Source organism: Oryctolagus cuniculus, chromosome 1, assembly GCF_964237555.1.
Source record: "Oryctolagus cuniculus chromosome 1, mOryCun1.1, whole genome shotgun sequence".
Classification (NCBI taxonomy): domain Eukaryota; kingdom Metazoa; phylum Chordata; class Mammalia; order Lagomorpha; family Leporidae; genus Oryctolagus; species Oryctolagus cuniculus.
The window spans coordinates 168,197,358-168,219,892 of record NC_091432.1 but is presented as its reverse complement, the minus strand read 5'-3'; the positions used below and the strand labels follow the sequence as shown (position 1 = coordinate 168,219,892).

General features: G+C 46.2%; 1 protein-coding gene across 1 annotated transcript in view; it reads right to left on the bottom strand.

The window, feature by feature from the left end:
- LOC100356848 (programmed cell death 1 ligand 2) overlaps positions 1 to 22,535 on the bottom strand; it is a 67,113-nt gene that overhangs the window by 6,277 nt on the left and 38,301 nt on the right. Inside the window, 4 exon segments of the mRNA XM_051858232.2 lie at positions 9,001 to 9,238; positions 15,917 to 16,206; positions 16,209 to 16,233; positions 16,641 to 16,889. Coding sequence (XP_051714192.2) covers positions 9,001 to 9,238; positions 15,917 to 16,206; positions 16,209 to 16,233; positions 16,641 to 16,889 — 802 coding nt within the window.

The window sequence follows — 22,535 nt, the reverse complement described above, 5'->3', positions numbered from 1 at the left end:
CAGGTGCTTCCTCCTGGTCTCCCATGGGGGTGCAGGGCCCAAGCACTTGGGCCATCCTCCACTGCCTTCCCGGGCCACAGCAGAGAGCTGGACTGGAAGAGGGGCAACCGGGACAGAATCTGGCGCCCCGACCGGGACTAGAACCCCGAGTGCTGGCGCCGCAGGCAGAGGATTAGCCCAGTGAGCTGTGGCACCAGCCAAATTAAATTTATTCTGATATATCTTCTTTTTAGTAGTGAGTGAAATTTCATCAAAACTGTCCACCTTCTTTTTTTTAAAAAAAGATTTATTTATTTGAAAGGCAGAGTTACAGAGAGGCAGAAAGAGAGAGAGAGAGAGAGAGAGAGAGAGAGAGAGAGAGAGAGGTATTCCATTGACTAATTCACTTTACAGATGGCCACAATGGCAGGAACTTTGCCAATCCAAAGCCAGGAGCCAGGAGCTTCTTCTGGATCTCTCACGTGTGTGCAGGGGCCCAAGGACTTGGGCCATCTTCTACTGCTTTCCCAGGCCATAGCAGAGAGCTGGCTTGGAAGTGGAGCAGCCAGGACTCGAATCAGCACCCATAAGGGATGCCAGCACTGCAGGCTGAGGCTTTACCTATTATGCCACAGTGCCAGCCCCCTCCCCCGACTTTCTTTTAAATTTATCACAGAATAAACTATAGGAAGCATAGACAAATGGACAAAAAGACAAGTATCAACTATTCATTAGTACACTGACCAGGCAGGCATAAAACACAGACATATGGAAGCTGCCAGAAAATATACCATCATCTTGTGCTTGAGGGTGATACAGACTATGTGTATGAGGCAGAGAAAAATAAAGAGGCATGAGCTGGTGGAGAAAGTGTTACAGATTAAGCAAGATTGTGTAATACAGTGTGTAGATGTGGGCTCCAGTGTTGAATACCTAGGATGATTCACTGGCTCTTGTTCACTAGCCTTAGGGCCTGGGGGAATTTTTAATCTCTCCATATTTAGCTACCTCGTCTACAATGGGTGGGGGTGGTGGGAAGTACAACCCTGAGTGAGCTACTGTAAGGATTAAATGACGGTACCTCTAAAGTGTTTAGTACAGTAGCCTGACATAATAATAATGTTAACTATTATCATATCTTTACATGATTCTACAAGAAGTTTAAACTTGTATCGGCAGGAAGGAATGAGGTAGGCATTCCAAGCAGAAGAGGTGACACAACTGGAGGCATGCAGCCAAGACTGAGCTTGGCTTGGGAATGGTGTTTTTGTTGGGGAGTGGAGGAGGTTGGCTTCGTCAAATGGCTAGCTGTTGGTAGGACTGAAATACCTTGGGGAAGGAATTTGCATCTGACCTTGGTGTGCTGGCTCTACCTAAAGCTGCCTATAGGGGTCAGCATTGAAGCCCAGTGGGTGAGTCTTCTGCTTGGGATTCTGGTATCCTGTATCAGACTGTGGGTTCAAGCCCTGGGTTTTCCACTTCCAATTTGGTTTCCTAGTAATGAACCTGGAAAGATATCAGAAGATGGCCCAAGTGTTTGGGCTTCCACCACCCACATAGGAGACCAGGACGGAATTGATAGCTCCTGGCTTCAGGCTGGCTCAGTCCTTGTGGCCACTGGGGAGTGAGGATGCAGATGGAAAATCTCTCTCTGGCTTGTCTTTCAAATAAATAAATAAAATGTTAACAAAGAAACTTTACCACAAAAATTAAATTTGTCATTGGGTATTGGCAAAGAAAATAAGATATTAGAGAAATCAAACCTATCTCAAGTAATGTCTTCATTATACCAAGGAGTCACTTCAAACACTTTGGTTTGAGTTTACCAAATCAATACTAAAATGTATTTTAGCCACATCCTCAGATTTACTCAGAAATTCATACTTCAGAATGGAGTGATAGACTCTGACATCACAGATGTCCTTTTGCTGGTGAAAGATTGAGAGGCAGTGAAATGAGAGGAAAAAAAAAAAAAAAAGCGCAACTCCTGTCAAACCAAACAAAAACCCCAAACAGTTTGCATGCAATTCTGAGGTAGAAGCTTCATGCCTGAGCAAGTATTAGTCAGAACTCTGGCCTCTTGAACATCTCCAGTGACCAGACAATACACCATTATTTCTATCTTTACGTTCAAGCAGCTCTGACAAATTGACTTACCCCAGCCAAGAATGTGGCCAAGACTTCCCTTTCATCTCTTGGTGCCTGCCACGGTTAAGTTTCTGTGTTAACTTGGCCAGGTAGTGGTGCTCAGCTATGTGGTTGGTCAAATGCTAGTCTAGACTTTGCTGTGAACGCATTTTGTAGGTGTGATGAACATTTGCCATCTGTGAATGTTGAGTAGGGCAAACTGCCTTCCATAATGTCAGATGGCTTCATCCAATCATTTGGAAGCCTTAAGAGCAATATCTGAAGTTTTCTAGGGAAGGACTTCTGCAACACATGGATCCCTCCCTGGTTCCCAGTCTACTGGGCTGCCCTACAGCCCTCAGGGTTGCCAGAAGTCACCATCACTGGAGCCAGTTCTTTAAAGTCTCAGTCCCCACCCTGTCATGCACACCTCCCCTTCTCCTCCCTGCTTTCCTCGTTCCCCTCACCCCTTGGCGCTCTTTCTCTGGAGACCCCTGACAGTAGCCGTGTCCTGACCCCTAACTCAGGCACCAGTTTGCTTGGCTGTGTGAACCTCCGGGACCCAGACCTGTCCTCTCCCCACTGTCCTTTCTTCCAGGACAAAGGAACCAAAGTGTTAAATTGATTCTCACCCAAGAGTTAATGACCAGTGAGTAACTTGATAGGGGAAAAACTTGGAAAGCATCTACTACATCTAACATGTTGGTATTTGTCTTGACAGAGCCATAAAAATGATGCTGCATAAAACATCTTCTCTGTCACTATGAATCATTTGTCATTTTGTGCAGCTCTACATATAATTACAAAGACTTCAATCAATCAGGAGATAACTTTGAATGGAACTGAAACACGTACAACACAAAAGAATGCATCGACATTGCAAATGTGTTAAAATATGTATGTACATGTCAAAGCTGAATGGAAACACCGATAAAAGAATACAGAATTGTTTTTTTAAAGGAGCATCTTGTCCACATTTGGCAAATATATGGCCCGGTCCTGTGACTTCTCATCCCACACCCAAGGACCCTCACTCACCCATCTCCACACTGCTCACCTAGAGACAGTTTCCCAAACCATCACTACCTTTGCTGCTGACATCCCCGTGCCTGAGATGAGGCCTGACTGCCCTTCTGCACTTGGTCCGATCTTCTCAACTTCCAAATAACACAACTGAGAGGCGACAGCTGTCACCTGTGATTACATAGCTAGCTCACAGAAACACCTGAGTCTCAATCTTCAAACTCTTTTTTTTTAAACAAAAAATAAGTATTTCAGGCATAAAACAAAGTGTAGAGAATAACAGAGTAGAGGTCTATGCACCCACTACCCAGCATAAGGGGTTGAATTTGGTGTTATTCATTTCTGTGCTGGCTTTCTATCATATAAATGTTCATATAAGTGTTTCCATAACCATTCCTGAAAGATTGTTTGCATGCTTTTCAGCTCTATAATTGGTATTATATTATCTACATTTTTCAGTACTCTGGATTTACTCTCAAAATTATGATGTTCAGTTGATTTATCTCAAAATGATATTCATTTTAGTTCTTTCACTTTAATTACTATATAGTATCCCTATCCACCTATTCTATTGATGAACACTTGATAGGTTTTGGTTTGCTGCTACTGCAAGCAATGGTACCAAGAACCTTTCTAGATATTTCTAATTGGACACATATGTGAAAGTTTTCTTTGATGTGTCTCTCAGTAGGCCTGGCTTCCCTACATCACATCACAGATGCTCAGGTACATGCCAGGGAGGGGATGAAGGAAAAGAGGAGGAGCATCACTCTTTCTCTCCCTCTCTTTTTTTTTTGACAGGCAGAGTCAGACAATGAGAGAGAGATATATAGAGAGAAAGGTCTTCCTTTTCCGTTGGTTCACCCCCCAAATGGCTGCTATGGCCGGTGTGCTGCGGCCGGCGTGCTGTGCCCATCAGAAGCCAGGAGCCAGGTGCTTCTCCTGGTCTCCCATGGGGTGCAGGGCCCAAGCACTTGGGCCGTCCTCCACTGCCTTTCCTGGGCCACAGCAGAGAGCTGGCCTTGAAGAGGGGCAATCAGGACAGAATCCAGCGCCCCGACCGGGACTAGAACCCGGTGTGCCAGCACTGCTAGGTGGAGGATTAGCCTATTGAGACGCGGCGCTGGCTAAAAATTTTTTAAAGATTTTTTTATTTATTTTATTTGAGAGGTAGAGTTACAGACAGTGAGAGGGAGAGACAGAGATCTTCCTTCCACTGGTTCACTCCCTAATTGGCCACAACAGTCAGAGCTGGGCCGATCCAAAGCTAGGAGCCAGGAGCTTCTTCCGGTCTCCCATGTAGGTGCAGGGGCCCAAGGATTTGGGCCATCTTCTACTGCATTCCCAGTGAACAGCAGAGAGCTGGATTGGAAGTGGAGCAGCCAGGACTAGAATCGGCGCCCATACGGGATGCCAGCGCTGCAGGTGGAGGATTAACCTACTGCACCACGGTGCTGACACTGGCCACCAATTTTAAACCAGATAGATCTGTGTTCAATCTCACCTGCATGACTTTGAGATTTCAGGTAGCTTTTCTGAGCCTGGAACAGTTGCATCTATAGCTCAAGCCATTAAAGCAAGTCCTAGACACAGAATTCTGTGCTGAGTGTATGGGAAGAAGTAGATGCAATTACAGCATGTGACAAAAGGATTTAGTGTGATGGGTGTGGTACAGGGTAGCATCAGGGGATGCTGGATGAAGTGAGTTTAGCTGAGATTTAAAAGACGACTCCACTCAACAAATTCTAAAGAGAGAAAACTCAGAATTGAAAGGGAGGATGGTCCTGAGGACCAGAAGATTCTATATAGCTACAGCCTGAACAACAAAGACATGGGATGCAATGAAAGCTGGAGACATGAGTCAGACCAGCCCTCACCCAATGGGGCCCTCACCCAATGAGCAACGGGAAGCCAGGAAAGAGGTCTGACAGATTTGTGATTAGTTATTTGTGATTTGTGTTTTTTTTTTATTTAATGAATGCATTTTTGCATAGATACAACTTTAGGAATACAGCGGTTCTTTCCCTCATGCCCCCACCCTGCTCCCTTCCCACCTCCCATTCCCTCTCCCATCTCCTTCTTCATTATGGATCATTTTTAGTATGACTTTATATAGAGAGGACCAATTCTATGCTAATGATAGATTTCCACAATTTGCCCCCACACTCACACACAACATATAGAGTACAGTTTAGGGAGAGAATTTGCAGTCGATTCTCATATTGCAATTCAATAGGGACAGAGGTCCTACCTGGGGAGAAGTGCACGTTGACTACTGTTGTTCCTTTAACAATTAACACTCTTTTTTTATGACATCAGTGATCATCCGAGGCTCTTGTTGTGGGCTGCCAGGTCTATGGAGGTCTTTTGTGACCATAGACTCTGTTGTTATTTGGACACGGCCATAAGCAAAGAGATGTCCTCCTCTCCCTTCAGAGAAGAGTGTCTCCTTCTTTGATGACCCTTCCTTTCCTCTGAGGTCTCGCAGAGATCCTCTGTGTAGGGTTGTTTTTTTTCCTGCAGAGTCCTGTCTTTCCATGCCTGAGATACTCTTGCAGGCCTTTTAGCCCAACCAGGAAGCCTTAAGGGTTGATTCTGAGGTCAGAGTGTTATTTACTGTGAAAGTCATTCTAGGAGTCTGCTGTGCGGACTGCTTCCCATGTTGGTCCTTCCTTCCTGTTTTTAATTCTATTATTTTTACCGGGTATTTGATGTTATTTATGTCGTCCCTTTTAAATTTAAACCAGTCTATCTGTTGCCTTTAACATTTAAGTTGATCATTGTAACAGTGAGACGATGGTGTTTATACCACCAATTCATGTGAGTTTGGAGCCCCATGAGTAGTTCTTAGGCTGTACCCTGAGAGGTGAGTCTATATGCCTGTATGCAGAACTATACTGTTTTATAGTTTTAGACTACCTCCTCATCTCTTATTCTCTCCCTTGTTTTTAACTGATATCTTTTTCCAATTGCTTTAAAATACATGTAATTAACTCTGTGTTACATAGAGAGTTCAGTCTATAGTGTGAGAGAGATGAGAGAGAGAGAAAGAAAACAGAGGAAAAAGAAAAAACAAGACTGACAAAACCAAACCAAAAGGATATACACAGTAAAAAGTAACAATAGTTAACTGTCTCTCGACAATCAGGTCAAGGATTCTTGAGGACGTTAGCTCTGAAAGTGACTGTTACGCTTCCATAGCTTTCATTTTAGCTGTGATTTGTGTTCTAGCTAAAGTGAGAAGACACCACATTGGCAATGGCAGAAGTGGATGCAAGGAGCCGGTTAGGAGGATCCTGCTGTAGGTTGAACCATAGTAGCAGACGTGAGGCCAGGTCAGTAATCTGTTAATCTGTAAAATGTTTTCTTGCCAATTCCCATTTTACAGATAGGAAGACCACCTTAAAGAAGTTAGGTGATTCATTCATGGCCACAGATCCAATAAATAGCAGCTCCGGGTTCAAGCCTAGCCTTCTGATCCTGGTTTAAAGTGGCAACCACAGTACCAGCAGTTCTCACCCTTCTGTTTGGCACACGAGTTTGCGTGCATGGTAGACACACATTAACATTTGCCTCTATGTAGTTCTCAAGCAAGAAAGCAGATCTGAAGGCAAGTGAATTAGAAAATGGGGTTATTATATAGGCAACCATGATTCCCCCCTAGATCATTTAAAAAAAAGAAATATTTGCAAATTTATTCACCTAACTCCTATTAGTGACAAATCTCTCTAAGCCACAGCTGGGTTCTGAGCTTACACCCAGCTCTAAGCTATTAATATTCTCCCTCAGCCTCCATATTGTGATGAGGCACAGGGGAAGGTTTTTTAGATTTATTTATTTATTTGAAAGGCAGAGTTATGGAGAAGGAAAGGCACATACACACACACACACACACACACAGTCTTCCATCCACTGCTTCAATTCCCAAATGGCTGCAACAACCAGGGCTGGGCCAGGGAAAACCCAGGAGCCAAGAGCTTCATCAGGTCTCTCACAGGGGTGCAGGGGCCCAAGCACTTAGATCATCTTCCACTGCTTTTCCAGGCACATTAGCAAGGAGCTGAATTGGAAGTGGAGCAGCTGGGACATGAACCGGTACCCATATGGGATGCCAGTGTTGCAGGCAGCAGCTTAACTTTACACCACAACGCCAGCCCCAAGGATTTTTTTTTAACACTCCTAACTCTGAGTGAGACTCCGTTCCATCCTCCCAAGGAGGGCATGATGGGAACTCTCCCTTGTGCTCATTTCTGAAGTGACTAAGGAGTCTGCAGGGTGTGTATGTGGGTGGTTAAGAAGAATGGCTGAAGACTTGATGAGCTGCATCTGTATAACCCTCTCAGGTTATAAATTTCCAGGTGACTCTATCTGAAAGTTAAGTTTTGTTGGCCAAACCTCCTATACCATGAAGTTCCCTCCTCTTCTTTTTTTATTGTCCAACAGTCCCTTCCTCTTTCATTCTCTCTCCCTCGATCTCTCTCGCTCTTTTCCATCATTATCCCTCCCTCCCCCTCTCCTCTCATCAACTGTCCTTTGAATTCTACAGTTAGAGGGTTTTGTGGTCCTCACCCAAGCGAATGTACCCACAGGCAATGGATACATAAAATATAATAATATTTCATGGCAGATGAGAGTGTAGAAGCCATGACTGCAGATGTAGGATGACAGCCACATAGCCCTGTCCTTCATCCTCAAATAGGGCTGCTCTTCCCAAAGAATTATTCTCAGAGACATTCTCTTTTCTACAGACAAGGCCATGGAGAGATTGAGGAGAAGTTCACTGGGTTCTGATAATGGAACAATTTAGGAAAACACCAGATAGGCCTCTTTACATATACCTTGGGGGCTTTGTGGCAAGCTCCTTGCAGGAAACCAACAACAGAGGCATAGCAATGGAATCCTGTCTGTGCAGGGTTCAAAGGCTGCAGGCATGTGCTGTCCCAGATAGCACAAAGTAGGAGTGGGTTGGTGAGAACACAAGAGGCTAAGGAGGGACTCCAGGGGAGCCCTAAAAGACCCCAGGAACCACCCACCAGGTGCTTTCCCCAGCCCCCAGAAATCTCCCACAGCTTTCTCCTTTCCCTACCCCACCAGGGGATTCGAATCCCTGAGAGACAGAATGGGTTTCACTTTTCACTCAGCTCATATCCAGAATGGTGAAAGAGGGACCAGAACAGAAAGAATCCTCAGAGGGAGCCTGGAAACCTCCCACCAGCAAACTCTGTCCACATAGCTGTCTGCATGGCCGAGATAACATCACTCTCCTGAGGCTGAGCGGAGTTCTTGGCCCAAGGAACAAGGAAACCACAGCACCCACAGGAACCAAATATTCCTCTTAAAACACTTAGTGTTGGGAGTTCAGCTCACTGAAGACTGGAGCTATTTTCTTCTGGGGGAAAAATGTCATCCACAGGGTGGATGTTTGGCCAGGCTGTTAAGCCACAAACTGGGATGCCTTCATCCCATGTTGGAGTGCCTGGGTCCCAGTCTTGGCTCTGCTCCTGGTTCTAGCTTCCTGTTAATGTATATCCTTGGAGGCAGTGGTGATGGCTCAAGTGCTGCCACCCACAAGGGAAATTTAAATGAGTTTTTGGCTCCTGGCTTCTGTTGTGGGCATTTGGGGGATAAACCAGTGGATGGATTTGAACTGTGTGTGTCTTTCGTTCTCTATCTCTCCAAAAAATTAGTAAATAAAATTCAAAGAACGAAAGTATTCAATTAAAAAATCAAGATGCACTCAAAGTCATTCAAACTCGTGAGCCCTGAGAGCGTTTAGTGTGAAACTGGGAAGCCACTGGCCTATGGTGTGAGACAGGGGCTCACAATGCAGACCCATTGTCCGTTTGGTAGACATGAATGCAACTCACTTACCTTTTCTAGGATACAGCTTCTGGCAGAGCCATTTTCTTAGGACTATCATTGTGACTATGAAAGTCAATGTGACGATGCAGGAAGGGAGGAAAATGTGAAGCAGTGAAGTCGTAGGGACCTCGGGTTCCATCGGAGCTGAATGAAAGGAAAAGCAGCAGAATCCCATTACATGGCAGCCCAGAGGTAGGCCAACACGCTGGCCGTATGAGGGGGTTATAAGCAAGGAGGTCAACTTGCATAGAGCATTTCCATGTCAGGCAGTATCCTAAGTGCCCTGGGGGCCGATGCTGTGCTGGAGCAGGCAAAGCTGCCGCCTGCAGTGCCAGTATCCAACATGGCCGCCAGTTCATGTCCTGGCTGCTTCACGTCTGATCCAGCTCCCGGCTGATGCACCTGGGAAAGCTGCGGAAGATGGTCCAAGCCCATTTGGGGAATGAACAAGCAGAGGAAAGATTCTCCCTGGCTCTGCATCTCTGTAACTTTGCCTTTCAAATAAATAAATCTTTTTTTAAAAAAGTATTAAGTGCTCTGCACCTACAAGTACTAGCTCATTTTTCCCTCACCATAACCCTCTCAGGCAGGCTCTACCATGATCCCCATTTACTGGAGAACAAAGTGAGGCACAGAGAGCCTAGGAGACTTCTCAAAGCTAGACGTGAGGGGCCCGCATTGGGGCACACTGGGTTAAACTGCTGCCTGTGATGCTGATAAAATGATCATGTCTACATACATATCAATAATTTTTTCATCTTCCTCCCACACTTCCTCCCCCTTCTCATCATCCCCTCTCTCTTTCCAATAGCCCCTTCTCCCAGAAATATCTCCCCTTCAAGCACTCACAGTGCTTAGAACATATACCATTAATTATTCCATTTTAAGGATTCTTTTGGAAAAAAACCCCAGAATATCGTAGGTAGTGGTAATATGCTAAACCCAGCCATTCATGCCTTAGTGTGAATTACAACTGTGGTTTGTCTTGTTTTGTGAAGTCCTGGGCCTGAGGAAAACGATGAATTTACTAGGGAGGTAAGTGGCATTTGCAGGCTGGGAGGCCACAGTAAGAACAAGGATCTCAGGTTGATACAGGGCAGGGCTGCGGGGGTCTTCACAATAAGGAGACCAAAGGGTGCCCCAGCTAAGCTGTGTCCTTTCAAAAGCCTGAATTTTGCCTCATGGAGGAACTCTCCTGGAGTAAACACAACAGGCTGGACCAGGGAAACTGGGCAAAGCTGCTCAGGAGGAAACGTTAGTCCTGCCAGCTGCCTTCCCCCGCTCCGTCACGGGGCCATCTGAAACCGCAGCTGAGAAGGGAAGAGACCTCATAGTCCTGGTTCCTCTTTTCAGAGTGGAGGCAGTAAGGCCCAGGAACATCAATGTGTCTAGCCAAAGTCTTCCCTGTTAAGTCAGAGACAGAGCCAGGGTGCAGATCTAGATCTGTCTAGGCCCGTAGCTCAGGCTCCCCAAAAGAGTGCAGTGAACACTAAAGAAGAAAAAGATATGGAAGCAGGCTGACACATTGGATAAGCTGTGTTGGTTACAACATGCTCCTTTACTTCCACGTAGCACTAAGTGCTTACTGCATGCAGCACTAGGAGCCAAGGAGAACTAGGCCTCTCGCTGTCCCCTTGTCCTGTGCAGGTTCCTTTAAAGCCCCTTCTGCATACAGAAGCTCCACGTGTCACTGAAGACCTTCCAAAGTTGAACATCCAGCAGGACACCAATCTGCCCAGATGACAAGTGTTCAGGGAGCAAAGGTTCTCTATGAGTCATCTCCGGCTGCGCTATAGCCAAGCACCTGCTATGTGGATGCCAAGAAGGGCTGTGGGGCTGGACTGTTTATGTAGTCCACTTAGCTTGATCCTGCTTGCAGTTAGCTACCTCACGGCAGTGGCAGAGTGCTGGTTACCCCTTTCATACGCTCACCCTTCCTTCTTTGTTATTAGGGTATTAGCAGAGAGCGCATCCCAAGCCTCTCCTGCAAGTGATGTGTGGCCAGCCATGGAAGATAAGTTCGGGTCAGCAGAATGAGTCTTGGCTTTAAGACACTGGACGTGTCTGCACCACTCTTTTGCCTTTCTGGGGGCTGACACATGGACTTTTCAGTGACCCAGCTTTTCCAGTTCAGTGGTGACAACATCCTGGGGTTTCACAGAGCAGTAAGGACGTAAGAAGCTGGGTCACTGGATACAGCTACTTAGCTGCGCTGCACCATCTTCTCTCTTGGCAGATTACCTGGAGAGAAGAACATTTCCCAATTGTTTGAGTCACTATATTTTTGGGTCCCTTCATTATGGGAGCTGAGCCTGTATCTTAGTACATATTCTTCTCAACAGTTATATAATAACCACACGCTCCTTAACCATTATACGATGAGGAAACTGCCAAGATACTTGTCTCAGGCCTAGACAGCCCTGTGTGCTCATAGGAAGCCACACCTCTTGCTTGGGGCACCACATTTCTCCCATGTTCCTCCCCTTTCTGAGTGCTAAGCACTGTGCACGCACATTTTATTTAAACACCACAGTAATCCTGTAAGAGATCTACCATTATTTACCCTCACTCTACACCTGGAGAATGACTCTGAGGATGGCTAGGCAGCTCTGAGAACTGGTAGGCAGCAGAGAAAGGACTTGAACTCTAAGTCTGTCTAACTTCAGAGCCATGCTCTTTACCAGTACCTAGGAGAGCTTCCATTCTTTGCTGGCCCCACAAGATCCTCTTAAAAATTATTTCCGGGGCTCCAGTTCCCCTGTATTTCCTAATGAAAATGTAGCAACAGGAACAGAGTAGAGTTCTTTAGAAGGAAAATGATCTCAGTTCTCCCTAACTTCTGACTGAAACCTAGGCTGTCCAATGATCCATTCTAGCATTGCCAGAACATCTCCCAAGCCCTCAGCGCTCTGTGCTTTTGTTGATCCACTGACTTCCAGAGAAATCTGTGGTGGGCCACAGCAGTCAGCAGTGGGCAGCTCAATTTATGAGAATGAGTAGAAAGGGAATAGTCATAACTTGAAAATGCCTTTGAGCACAGACGCAGGAACTTGTGGGAGTATGTGTGACTCTGGTTATTTTGTTGTTGGTATTTATGCTGCAAACCAGGATACCATTTGACTGCTTGGGTCTGGTTGCCCACGGATGGCTGAGATGATGGGACTGGAATTATCCTTTGACTAATATTAATTTGACATTTATCGAGCACTTACAGGCAGAGAGCTCTGCTTTGGCTTTAGTCTGGATATAAAGACTCACAAGAAAAATGAAAATACAACAGTGATAGATGAAAAGAGACAAGCATAGTCACAAGGTCACCAAGCAAATGACACAAGTAACAGTTCCAAAGAGGCAAGATGAGGGGTAGACCCATTGTACCCTGGGGATGCCTGAGTGGCCCTGCAGGGAGGGTGGGCTTGGAGCTGGTATTCCACACAGAAGAAACAGCAAAGGTGGCACAGAGGCAGGAAAGGAGCAAGCCAGTCCATGGAGGATGTATGGGGAAGAGGCGCTGCACCGGGCAGAGGAGCCGAGTCAGGGAACAGTAGGATGAACAAAGCTGGGAAAGATGTGTAAAACCAAGCTGAGAATCTTTAAGAGCACAGAGATTTCCCATATCCCTGCTGGCCTCCATCATGAGCAGACCTCATAGGCCTCCTCATGGCTGTTGACTCTTTGTCAGCCACGTTGGCTCCCGCAAAGAGAGGCACCAATTCCCTCCATTCTCAACTTTTCATAGCATAAGGCTTCCAGAGAAGTGGTCATTCTACAGTCATTCACCCACACACTTCATCACGCAGGAAAAAGCACTGACAGGACCGGAGAGCAAAGGGTGGATCCCAGTTACTTCCGGATGCCTCTTAGTGCAGGTCCCTATTTCTCCACAGAGGCTCTTATGTAAGCGTCCTTGCAGATAGCCACATCTCACCCAAAGCTCCAGGCTACGATGGCTAAATTTAGCCTACACAGGAAAGTCCATGAGACAAAGGACAGTTGAGTAAACAATTCCAAGGAAAAACAAAGTCCCCTGGGATTGATACTGTTTAAGCCTCTGAAGCCTTAGTATGAATTAGTTATAGCTCATTTTTCATGAGGGACAAGTCTGGTGGTCTTAGTTATGATTAAAGGGGGCAGAGACAACTTTGAAACACCAACATGCCAAATGTGCTCTTTGCCCTAAAATTGTATGTTTCTAATGTTTTATCAAGCTCTCCAGCATGACTTCTCTTTATTTCCTTGCTGCATCATAATAATTCAATTAGAAAGAAGTTGGCCTAACTTCAGTGTTGACATTGGGTTGGGAAGTATGAGTAGGTGGAGAGACAGGAAGCGGGATGGACAGCAACACAGCTGGCTGCCTCTGAAAACTGTATCAGGGAGGATTTTTTTTCCAGAAGAAACTATTAGGAAAGTAATGAAGAGATGGGTATTTGATGACTTCAAATTTTCTGAGTCTGGTCTAAGGATTAGCATCAATTCATGAAAAATTCTCCCTTAATCTGATGCTCCAACTGATATTCTGTCAGCTTATATCAGCAACTTTGCTAATGCGCTCTTCTATGAGGGTACTTCAAAAGGTGAGAAAAATCTATGAGACCCATGCGTAGTTTTTTTCATCATGTGCACTTTTCCATGAGGTTTTTGAAGACCCTTTGTATGCATGGGCTACAGAATGTCTGGTACCAAACACACTTATTTTTAATTTCATTTTTTACAAAGATTTGAAGTACCTTATACTTTAAAAGTTTATTGGAGAGGCAGACACACATGCAGAGAGAGAGAGAGAGAGAGAGACTCCACTCCTATCTGCTTGTTCACTCCCCAAGTAGCTAGGAGCACAACCAAGATCTCCCATAATTGCTTGAGCCCTTACCTTTGCCTCCCCGAATCTGCATCACCAGAAGCTGGATCATTCGTCAGAGCTGAGAACTGAAGCCAGGTACTTTGATGTGGGAGGGGGCAGCTTAATTGGTGTCTTAACCTCTAGGCTAAATGCCTGCCCCTTTTTCTTGTCTTGCTCTCCTGTCTGTCACTTCTGTTTCCTGGGGTCACCACCTATTTACCTGCAGGCCACACAGGTCCTATCACAAGCTCTGTCTTGCTTTGCTAAGACGAAGGAGAAAACGTGAAATATAAGACAACAGCTTGAATGTTCTACAAGGCCAAATGTAATCAGTACTAGGGATTGTGCTTATTCTGAGATCATATCCTTTCTTGAAAGAGCAAGCAGAATAGTGACACTCCTTGAAGATCTCCATGACCTGTGCCCTAGAACCTGTGCCTCCTTACCTTTACACAGCAAAAGGAGTTTTGCTGACAGCTTCCATTAGGGACCTTCCAATGGGAATATTACCCTGACTTACCCAGGGGGGCATCTAGAATAGTAACAGCGGTACTTAAAAGGTGGAAGAGGGAGGCAGAGGGTTAGAGAAAGATGTGCCAACAGAACCAGAGGGTTGAGTGGTATGATTGCTGATTTGAAGGAGGAAGGGGCCATGAGCCAAGGAATTCAGGTGGCTTCAAGAAGTTGGAAGAGACACAACAGTGGAATCACCCAGAGCCTCGCCACACCTGCCAATCCTTGATTTGAGCCCAGCGAAATCCAAGGTGGACTCCTTACCTCCAGAAGTGTAAGACAGTAAAGCTGTGTTGTCTTTAACCATGAAGTTTGTGATAGTATGATAGAAAGGTAATAGGAAACATATACTTGGTGATAAAATTACCTGTCTCTTAGGAAATGATTTTGATGCTATGTGATAACTATTTTTACTTGGCAAATAAAAAGTTATCAGTCTCCTGACACTGTTTTAAATTTGGATGGTGTATGAATTCCATAAGTACGAAATCCACGTCCAAAGATATCCATCAGCACTTTGAAGGATTCTGTGATACAAGCTTTCCTGGCAGTACCCCATAAGCAGTCAACGGTAGCAAAGCAAGCAAACTAATGTGCACCCTGACTGAGGCGCTGTTCATGAATCACCAAGATTGGCTCTTTTGCTGGAAATTTCCTGCTTCTCCAGATCCATTCTCCACACTTCAGCACTCCACTCTGAGCCCTGACAATTCAACCTTTATGCTTCAGTGGACTCCCTTGCTCTCTGACTTCCAGCTGGGTTCAGCCAAGAAGAGGCATCTTGGAGATTAAAGGGTGGTAAGGGGATGTAGTTGGGGGCTCACTCAGCTTCCAGGCTTTGCAGTTGCTGCAGTCAGCAGCTAGGACCACAGCTCTTAAGGGTGCTTTCTTTTCTTTTCTTTTTTAAGGTTTATTTATTCATTTATTTGAAAGTCAGAGTTACACAGAGAGAGAGAAAGGTCTTCCATCTGCTGGTTCACTCCTCAGTTGGCCGCAGGGCTGGAGCTGTGCTGATCTGAAGCCAGGAGCCAGGAGCCTCTTCTGGGTCTCCCACACAGAGGGCCATCCTCCACTGCTTTCCCAGGCCATAGCACAGAGCTGGATCGGAAGTGGAGCAGTCAGGACCAGAACAGGCGCCCATATGGGAAGCCAGCACCACAGGAGGCAGCTTTACCCCCTATGCCAGTGCCGGCCCTGTGCTTTCCCTACTGTTGCTCTCCTGGACTAGTCCAGGAACCTCTCTCTCTCTTTTTTTTTTTTTACAGGCAGAGTGGACAGTGTGAGAGACAGAGAGAAAGGTCTTCCTTTGCCATTGGTTCACCCTCTAATGGCTGCCGCAGCCGGCGCGCTGCAGCCGGTGCACCGCGCTGATCCGATGGCAGGAGCTAGGCTTATCCTGGTCTCCCAAGGGGTGCAGCGCCCAAGCACTTGGGCCATCCTCCACTGCACTTCCGGGCCACAGCAGAGAGCTGGCCTGGAAGAGGGGCAACCGGGACAGAATCCGGCGCCCCGACCGGGACTAGAACCCAGTGTGCCAGCGCCGCAAGGCGGAGGATTAGCCTAGTGAGCCGCGGCGCAGGCAGGAACCTCTCTAATGCTGGAAACTTCTCCCCCAGTGTTTACACCCCAGTGTCTCACTCCCTTTGGTAGTTCCTCCATATTCTGATTACACCTCCCAAGCAGCCCTTTTACTATACACTCTTCAGGTGCTTTATGAGAGTGTGGCATCTTTTTCCAGCCTACCCTCTGCTCTCCAGAGCTGGGGAGAGGGAGGTTGCTCTTACTTGAAGGGTCAGTGGTGGCTAAAGTAAGTTCCTTCATGCCTGCATTCCAGAACACACAGCTGGAGTTTCTGCCAGTGGTTTCAGATGCAGAACGCTAGTGACCTGGGAGGGCCTTTGCGGGGGGTGGGGGGTGGGGGTGGGGGGTTGGGAGAGTGGGGGGGTGGGGTGGGGTGGGGTCCTGGTGTGACAATTGTTAGTGAAATGGTGCTTCTAATCTCTGGCGCCATCTTAAGCCCCAGGAGCCATCTTGGGCTCTGGCCTCTGTCGCCATCTTGCACAGTAAGCTTCAGTTCTAAGCCCAGCCTGGCTGGCTAGAAGCCAGGTGACCAAATGGCCAAAACACAAGTGTCAGCTCCACCCCTACCCTAACAGGATTCACTGCTCCCACTTCCCACCCCCTGCAAGACTATAGCAGCACCTGCTTCCCTCATACGTGCTGGCTGGCTTGCTCTCTCTCTTGCTCTCTTGCTCTGTCACCCTCTCCCTCCTGCCTGTCGGGTCTCCCCTACCCGACAAAAAACCTTTCCTTTAACTTTGGTGTTTGGTATTTTGTGGTGGCCTTGCGACTGGTGCTGGTAGCAATACTCATTCAACCCGGCCACTTCTGCCAGGGCATAACCTCCAGCCTGGTGCGTGAGTGCCACCTCATTTGTCTCCAGGAACTTTATGACGCATCTATTTTCTTGGAAGAAGCTGGAACACAAAAAGAAGAGAAAGGCTTTCTTTCCTGATTCCTGTAGAGCTCTGTACTTAACGCCCTAAAAAAATGAACAAAATGGTCAACGTCAAGTAAAAAGGGTTTTCATTTCTAAAGCACTTTCTGTATCCTAGATATATTGTTTTACATTCACTCAGTAATTTAATTCTTATGAGAGAGGCCATTTTTGATATTTCCCATATCTGTTGGGAGTGATCGCCGAAAGATAAAGCACTTTTCTCAGAGTCCCGAGGATACACTGGTGGGTCCCAACCAAAGGCACTTCAAAAAGTACATGTGAAGTGGAATTAAAAGGTAAGTTATTTTGGCGCAAAACAATTCTGAAATGCATACATAGTGTCTTTATCTTCATAACAGATATTTCTGATGAACTCCTTGAAGACCCCTTCTATCTGAATATTGGAGGATTGATTCCAGATCTCAACAGTGCTCTAAGGCACCATACTCTGTGCCTTCTGACAATATTGCAAATTATCTCACAATTGGAGTCTGTAAAAAGAAGAGAGCATGGATAAATACAATCACCAGTGTCGCTCCCCCTCTTTGTGGAGGAACGACATAGGACCCTGCGTTGTTCTTTCGTCTGCTCGGCCCTCCCCGGGTTTGCTGCTGGTTCTTCCCGGGTTGGCTACCGTCCCTTGCACCTCCGTGGAAGGGCGGTTCCCCCTGCCACTTTCCCCACTTCCGCGGGGGAGCGGCACACCACCGGCTGGCTCTCTCGGGGGCTGCTCAGATGTTCCTCAGGTGTTCTTGGTGCATGTTGTCTCTCTCCTCCTTTATAGTCCTCTTCCACCAATCCCAACTCTGCTACCCACACGCCGAGTACGCTGCTCTCCTCCAATCAGGAGCAGGTCCTACAGTTTATTGGTTGAACTGGAGGCAGCTGTGTAGAAGCTGTTTCCTCCTCTCCCAGCGCCATATTGTGGGAGAGCAGATGCATAGAATAAGTCTTAATTCCAGTAACTTAATCTAGTCCGAGTTGCTCCCAGTTGCTCCCCACACACCAGATAACCCCATATCACACTTTATTCAATATCTTTCAAATACCTACAGTAGGAAATTGACTTTCTATTCACTTCCTCTTCTCCTCTGTTCTCTGTGAGATTAGGAAGAGAAGAAGTAACAGATAATGTCTATAAATAGTGAAGAGCTGAGCATATTTACTATATATTTCTCATCAACACACACACACACACACACACACACACATACTTCTGTGCAGTAAATGTTGAGCAAATTAATCAGATAGCATTCTTTGCCCTTCAGTGAACTGAGAGCTAAAACAGACAATGGTAATATTGAGAGGGACAGGAAAACACAAGGACAAACCAGCTCATAATCTTAGATAATTGTTTTTTTTTTTTAAGATTTATTTTATTTACTTGAAAGATAGAGTTACAGAGAAGAGGTAGAGACAGAGAGAGGTCTTCTATCCACTGGTTCACTCCCCAGATGGCCGCAAAGGCTGGAGCTGCACTGATCCAAAGCCAGGAGCCAGGAACTTCTTCTGGGTCTCCCACATGGGTGCAGGGGCCCAAGCACTTGGGCCATCTTTTACTGCTTTCCCAGCCATAGCAGAGAGTAGGATCAAAATTGGAGCAGCTGGGACTAGAACCGGCGCCCATATGGGATGCTGCGCTTCAGGCCACAGCGTTAACCCACTGCACCACAGATAATTGTTAAATAAATATTAATGCCATGTATAGATACTAGAGAGTATGAACAGTATAACCTGTTGATTTTTGGTGAGGGGAAGGGGAAATGAGCAGCACTGGTTTTCATTGGGTAGGAAATATTTCGTTAAGAAATAGAATTTCAATATAATCTTTGATGGTGAAGTAATATTGACGTAAATGCACATGAGTGATGAAACTTTCTTTTTCTTAAAAAAGCGCAGTGGGGGCTGGCACTGTGGCATAGTGGGTAAAGCCACCGCCTGCAGTGCCGCATCCCATCTGGGCGCTGCTTCAAGTTCTGGCTGCTCCACTTCTGATCCAGCTCTCTGCTGTGGCCTGGCAAAGCCGTAGAAGAGGCCCAAATCATTGGGCTCCTGTACCTACATTGGAGACCTGGAACAAGCTCCTGGCTCCTGCCTTCCGATCGGCACAGCTCCGGCTGTTACGGCCAACCTGGGAGTGAACCAGCAGATGGAAGACCTCTCTCTCTGCCTCTCCTTCTCTGTGTGATTCTGCCTTTCAAATAAAAATAATAAACAAATCTTCAAAAAAAAAAAAAGTGCAGGGAGCATTAGTGGGTGAATTCAGAGGTAAGAGGGCCAGATAGCAGGAGCTGACTGGAGACTTTGACCTGGGCTATGGAAATGATGGGCAGCTGGGTGAGAGCCCTTCAGCCAAAACAAGCAGCAAGGTCTGAAGGCACCACAGCACACGTCCTACATGCTCACAAAGATGCCCTCACAGCCCTTTCTCATTTGGGAAGTGAATGAAAGGATGCATTTTTCAACAACATACAATGGGGAAGCTGGACTGTGGCTGGTATTCTTTGGAAAAGATGAGTACATTTTAGAATTTTGGAGGTGGAAGTGATCTTTAAATTGTTCAGCTTCCTGCTCAGTGAGAAATACTTTCTTCAGCAACCCTGCTAGATACTCCCCAAATGGCTGCAACAGCTGCGGTTGGGCCATGCTGCAGCCAGGAGCTCCATCCGGGTCTCCCACATGGATGGGAGGAACTCAGGTACTTGAGCCATCATGCACTGCTCCCCAGGCTCTTAGCAGGGAGCTGGACTGCAGATGGAGTAATGGGGACTCACACTGGCACTTAACACGTGATGTAGGTATCCCCACTAGCAGCTTAACTCACTGCACCAAAATGCCTGCCCGACACAGGGTTTTAATGCAGCCTAAGGTCATCAGATCAATTTTGCTAGGTGTGTGATTCACTGCCCAGCTCGGCTGGCTGCATCTCTGTTCTCCAGAACAGATCCCTTGGCACCTGAAGATTGCATCCAGTTGGCCAAAGGCCCTCCATCACCCTCGCTGCTCTGCCTCAACAACCACTAGCTCTTCAGTCTGTTCCAGTTCCAATTAACCATTTACCACGCTCTGCACAGGGTGCGTGCTATGTGGGCCCTGCTCTGCTTGCCCCAAACACATCCCTCACTGCTACTTCTTTCCTCTGCATTGCAGGAAGATGAGTCTCTGTGAGCTGTGTTTCCTAGGCTCCTGGGAGCCAGTGGGAAGCAGAGCAGGAAAACTGGCAGGGCAGGTTGGAGGAACAGCTTCTCCCCCTGCTCTCGGTTATGGCAGCGCCTCCAGCAGCAGGTGCGTCTCTTCCCTGGTTCCAGCAGCCACTGGACAGGCCCACTGGGTTCCAGTGTCTGTCAAGGGACTCAACCCCCTGGGGCTCCTTTAACTCTGCCTTTCCCCTCTGATTTCGTGGTAGCAGCAGATTTCTGCTGTTGCTAAATGCTGACTTGCTTCTCTGTTCCCTGGTGGACTTCTCAGTCTCTGGCATTAAAATAGCTACTACTATTTTCTGCTTTAGATTTCCACAGCTTTAAATGACATCTGTTCCTGTGGTTGACTCTGCCATCTGAGGCATGTTTCTGGCAACACCATCATTTCTGACATAAAGATAAACTTAGCTGCTTCACCATCCCAACAGTAAACAAGGCGCAAAACGGAGTGTTACATGCCTTTGTCTTAGAGAATCCATGCAGGTTTCGAATAATCACTAAAATAAACCTCTGAGGACTGCTGCCAATTGATCTGTCAGACAGCAGGTTAACACGTTGGTAATTTCCAGGAGGTTTTCCCCCTTTAAAATACAGGACACTGTTTTTGTGACTCCGGATTTCCTTCCCTCATTTCACCAAAGAATAAGAGACACCAAGAGCAGAGACGCTGCTGCAACAGCCGACACTTTCCCTGGTTCTAGTGGCTTCTCTGTACAGCCTTCTCTTCCTTCCTCCCCGTGCCCTTGGTCTTCCTCTTTCAACGGTGAAGGCCATTCTAACGGGAGTCAGGTTGCCTCTGTCCTGCACTCCCTGCGGCTGCATCCATCCTCCACGCACTCTGTTGATTTGGAGCACATTGGTAAGCTTCCGCCCATGTGCACATCTGCTCTTCCCACTCCCTGTCTCCCAGCCCCGGCCTTCTGGCTGGTTTGGCCCTTGTGTTGTTAGTGCCTGCTCAATGCCTGTCTAGGATCCTTTGCCAAGGCCTCTCCTCTACCCAGCTGCTCTACAAGATGTAGGGCCTCTCTTCTCCTTGCTCTGGCGATGCTATGTGGCCATCATCAGACAGCTCGCTCTCTGGCTTTTTGTCAACAGTAGCCCTTTATCACTGTTCCTTCTAGATTCTAGCCATGCCATTTTTTTGGTCCTTTTAAAATCAATGCTCTTTTCATTTATACTTAATGCTAATTATTTCCTAGACATCAAAGAAGGGGTCATAAACCTGTTTTCGAGGGTTCTGCCAGAGATTACAGGCTACAGGCATGCCCTTCCTCTAGCCCTACTTCATTGATGGAAAACCTCACCGGGGTCCTAGGTCTTCTCTGCTTCCTTCAAGACCTCAGATTAGGGGAGAATCCTGAGATGATGGCCTCCACCCAGGGTGTTCGTGTGTGTGTGTGTGTGTGTGCATGTGTGTATTGCCCCGAAAGAATTTTGATGCAGTATGTACCTTCTCACATAGTCTTAGAATTCTTCATACTGGAAAAATATGTAATATTTAATATTTTGTAGATTTTTAGCAAATAACTATTTCTCTCTTACATATGTATCTACTGGCAGCCAAGGATCAAAGAAGGTATCTTTTATGCACAACATCATTGATTAAAAATACATATAAAAATGCTCTAACAGAGTTTTAAATTGTTAATATTTTGTTATTTTGAGAAGCAGAGAGACACAAATAAAGAAACCTTCAGCCTATGGGTTCACTGCCCAAATGCCCAGGGCCTGGGAATGCAATCTGGGCCTCCCAAGTGGGTGGCAGGGGCTCAACTACTTGAGCCATCACCTGCTGCCTCGCAGGGTGCACATTAGCAGGAAGCCAGAATCTGAGCAGACCCAGGACTCAAATTAACAGCCGCACCTAAGTCATTCTACACCCTGAAACTCACTTCTCATTCCACTTTGCATACAGAATTAGATTTTAATGCAATGTATTTTTATGTGTGACAGCTCTTTAGCTGCCTATCTCTGCATTTTTATGACAGAATATTTATAGCTATTAAAATTAGATTTTTTTTCATGTCACTGAGGCATTGATATTTAAGTTCCGTTATTTTTAGCACAGTTGATCAAAATAAAGTATTATAGTATTGGTAATTGTTACAATAAGATATAAAAATTCACTGGTTACATATCTCTTAATGGGATACCCAGAGCTTTCTTTTTAAAATTGTTCATGATTCTGAAGACACATATGGTTTGTGGTTAGAATGAGGCTATGTGGTAGAATGCAGCATCAATTCTATTTCTTTTTTTATAGCTATATTGGGTAAAGATTCTGTTCCTATGACTAAGTTAATGGAGATGGTTGCAGCTTTGTTACAGCAATGGCATTCCACTGAATGGCACAATATATACGGCAAAATTACTCATTTTTATTATCAGCTGTTACCTATATGAGCATATTTTTCAATTTTGCTGAAAGCAGAGCATTTGATATCATCTGACTTGCAAAAGGACTTATTAGTCATGGCAATTCAATACA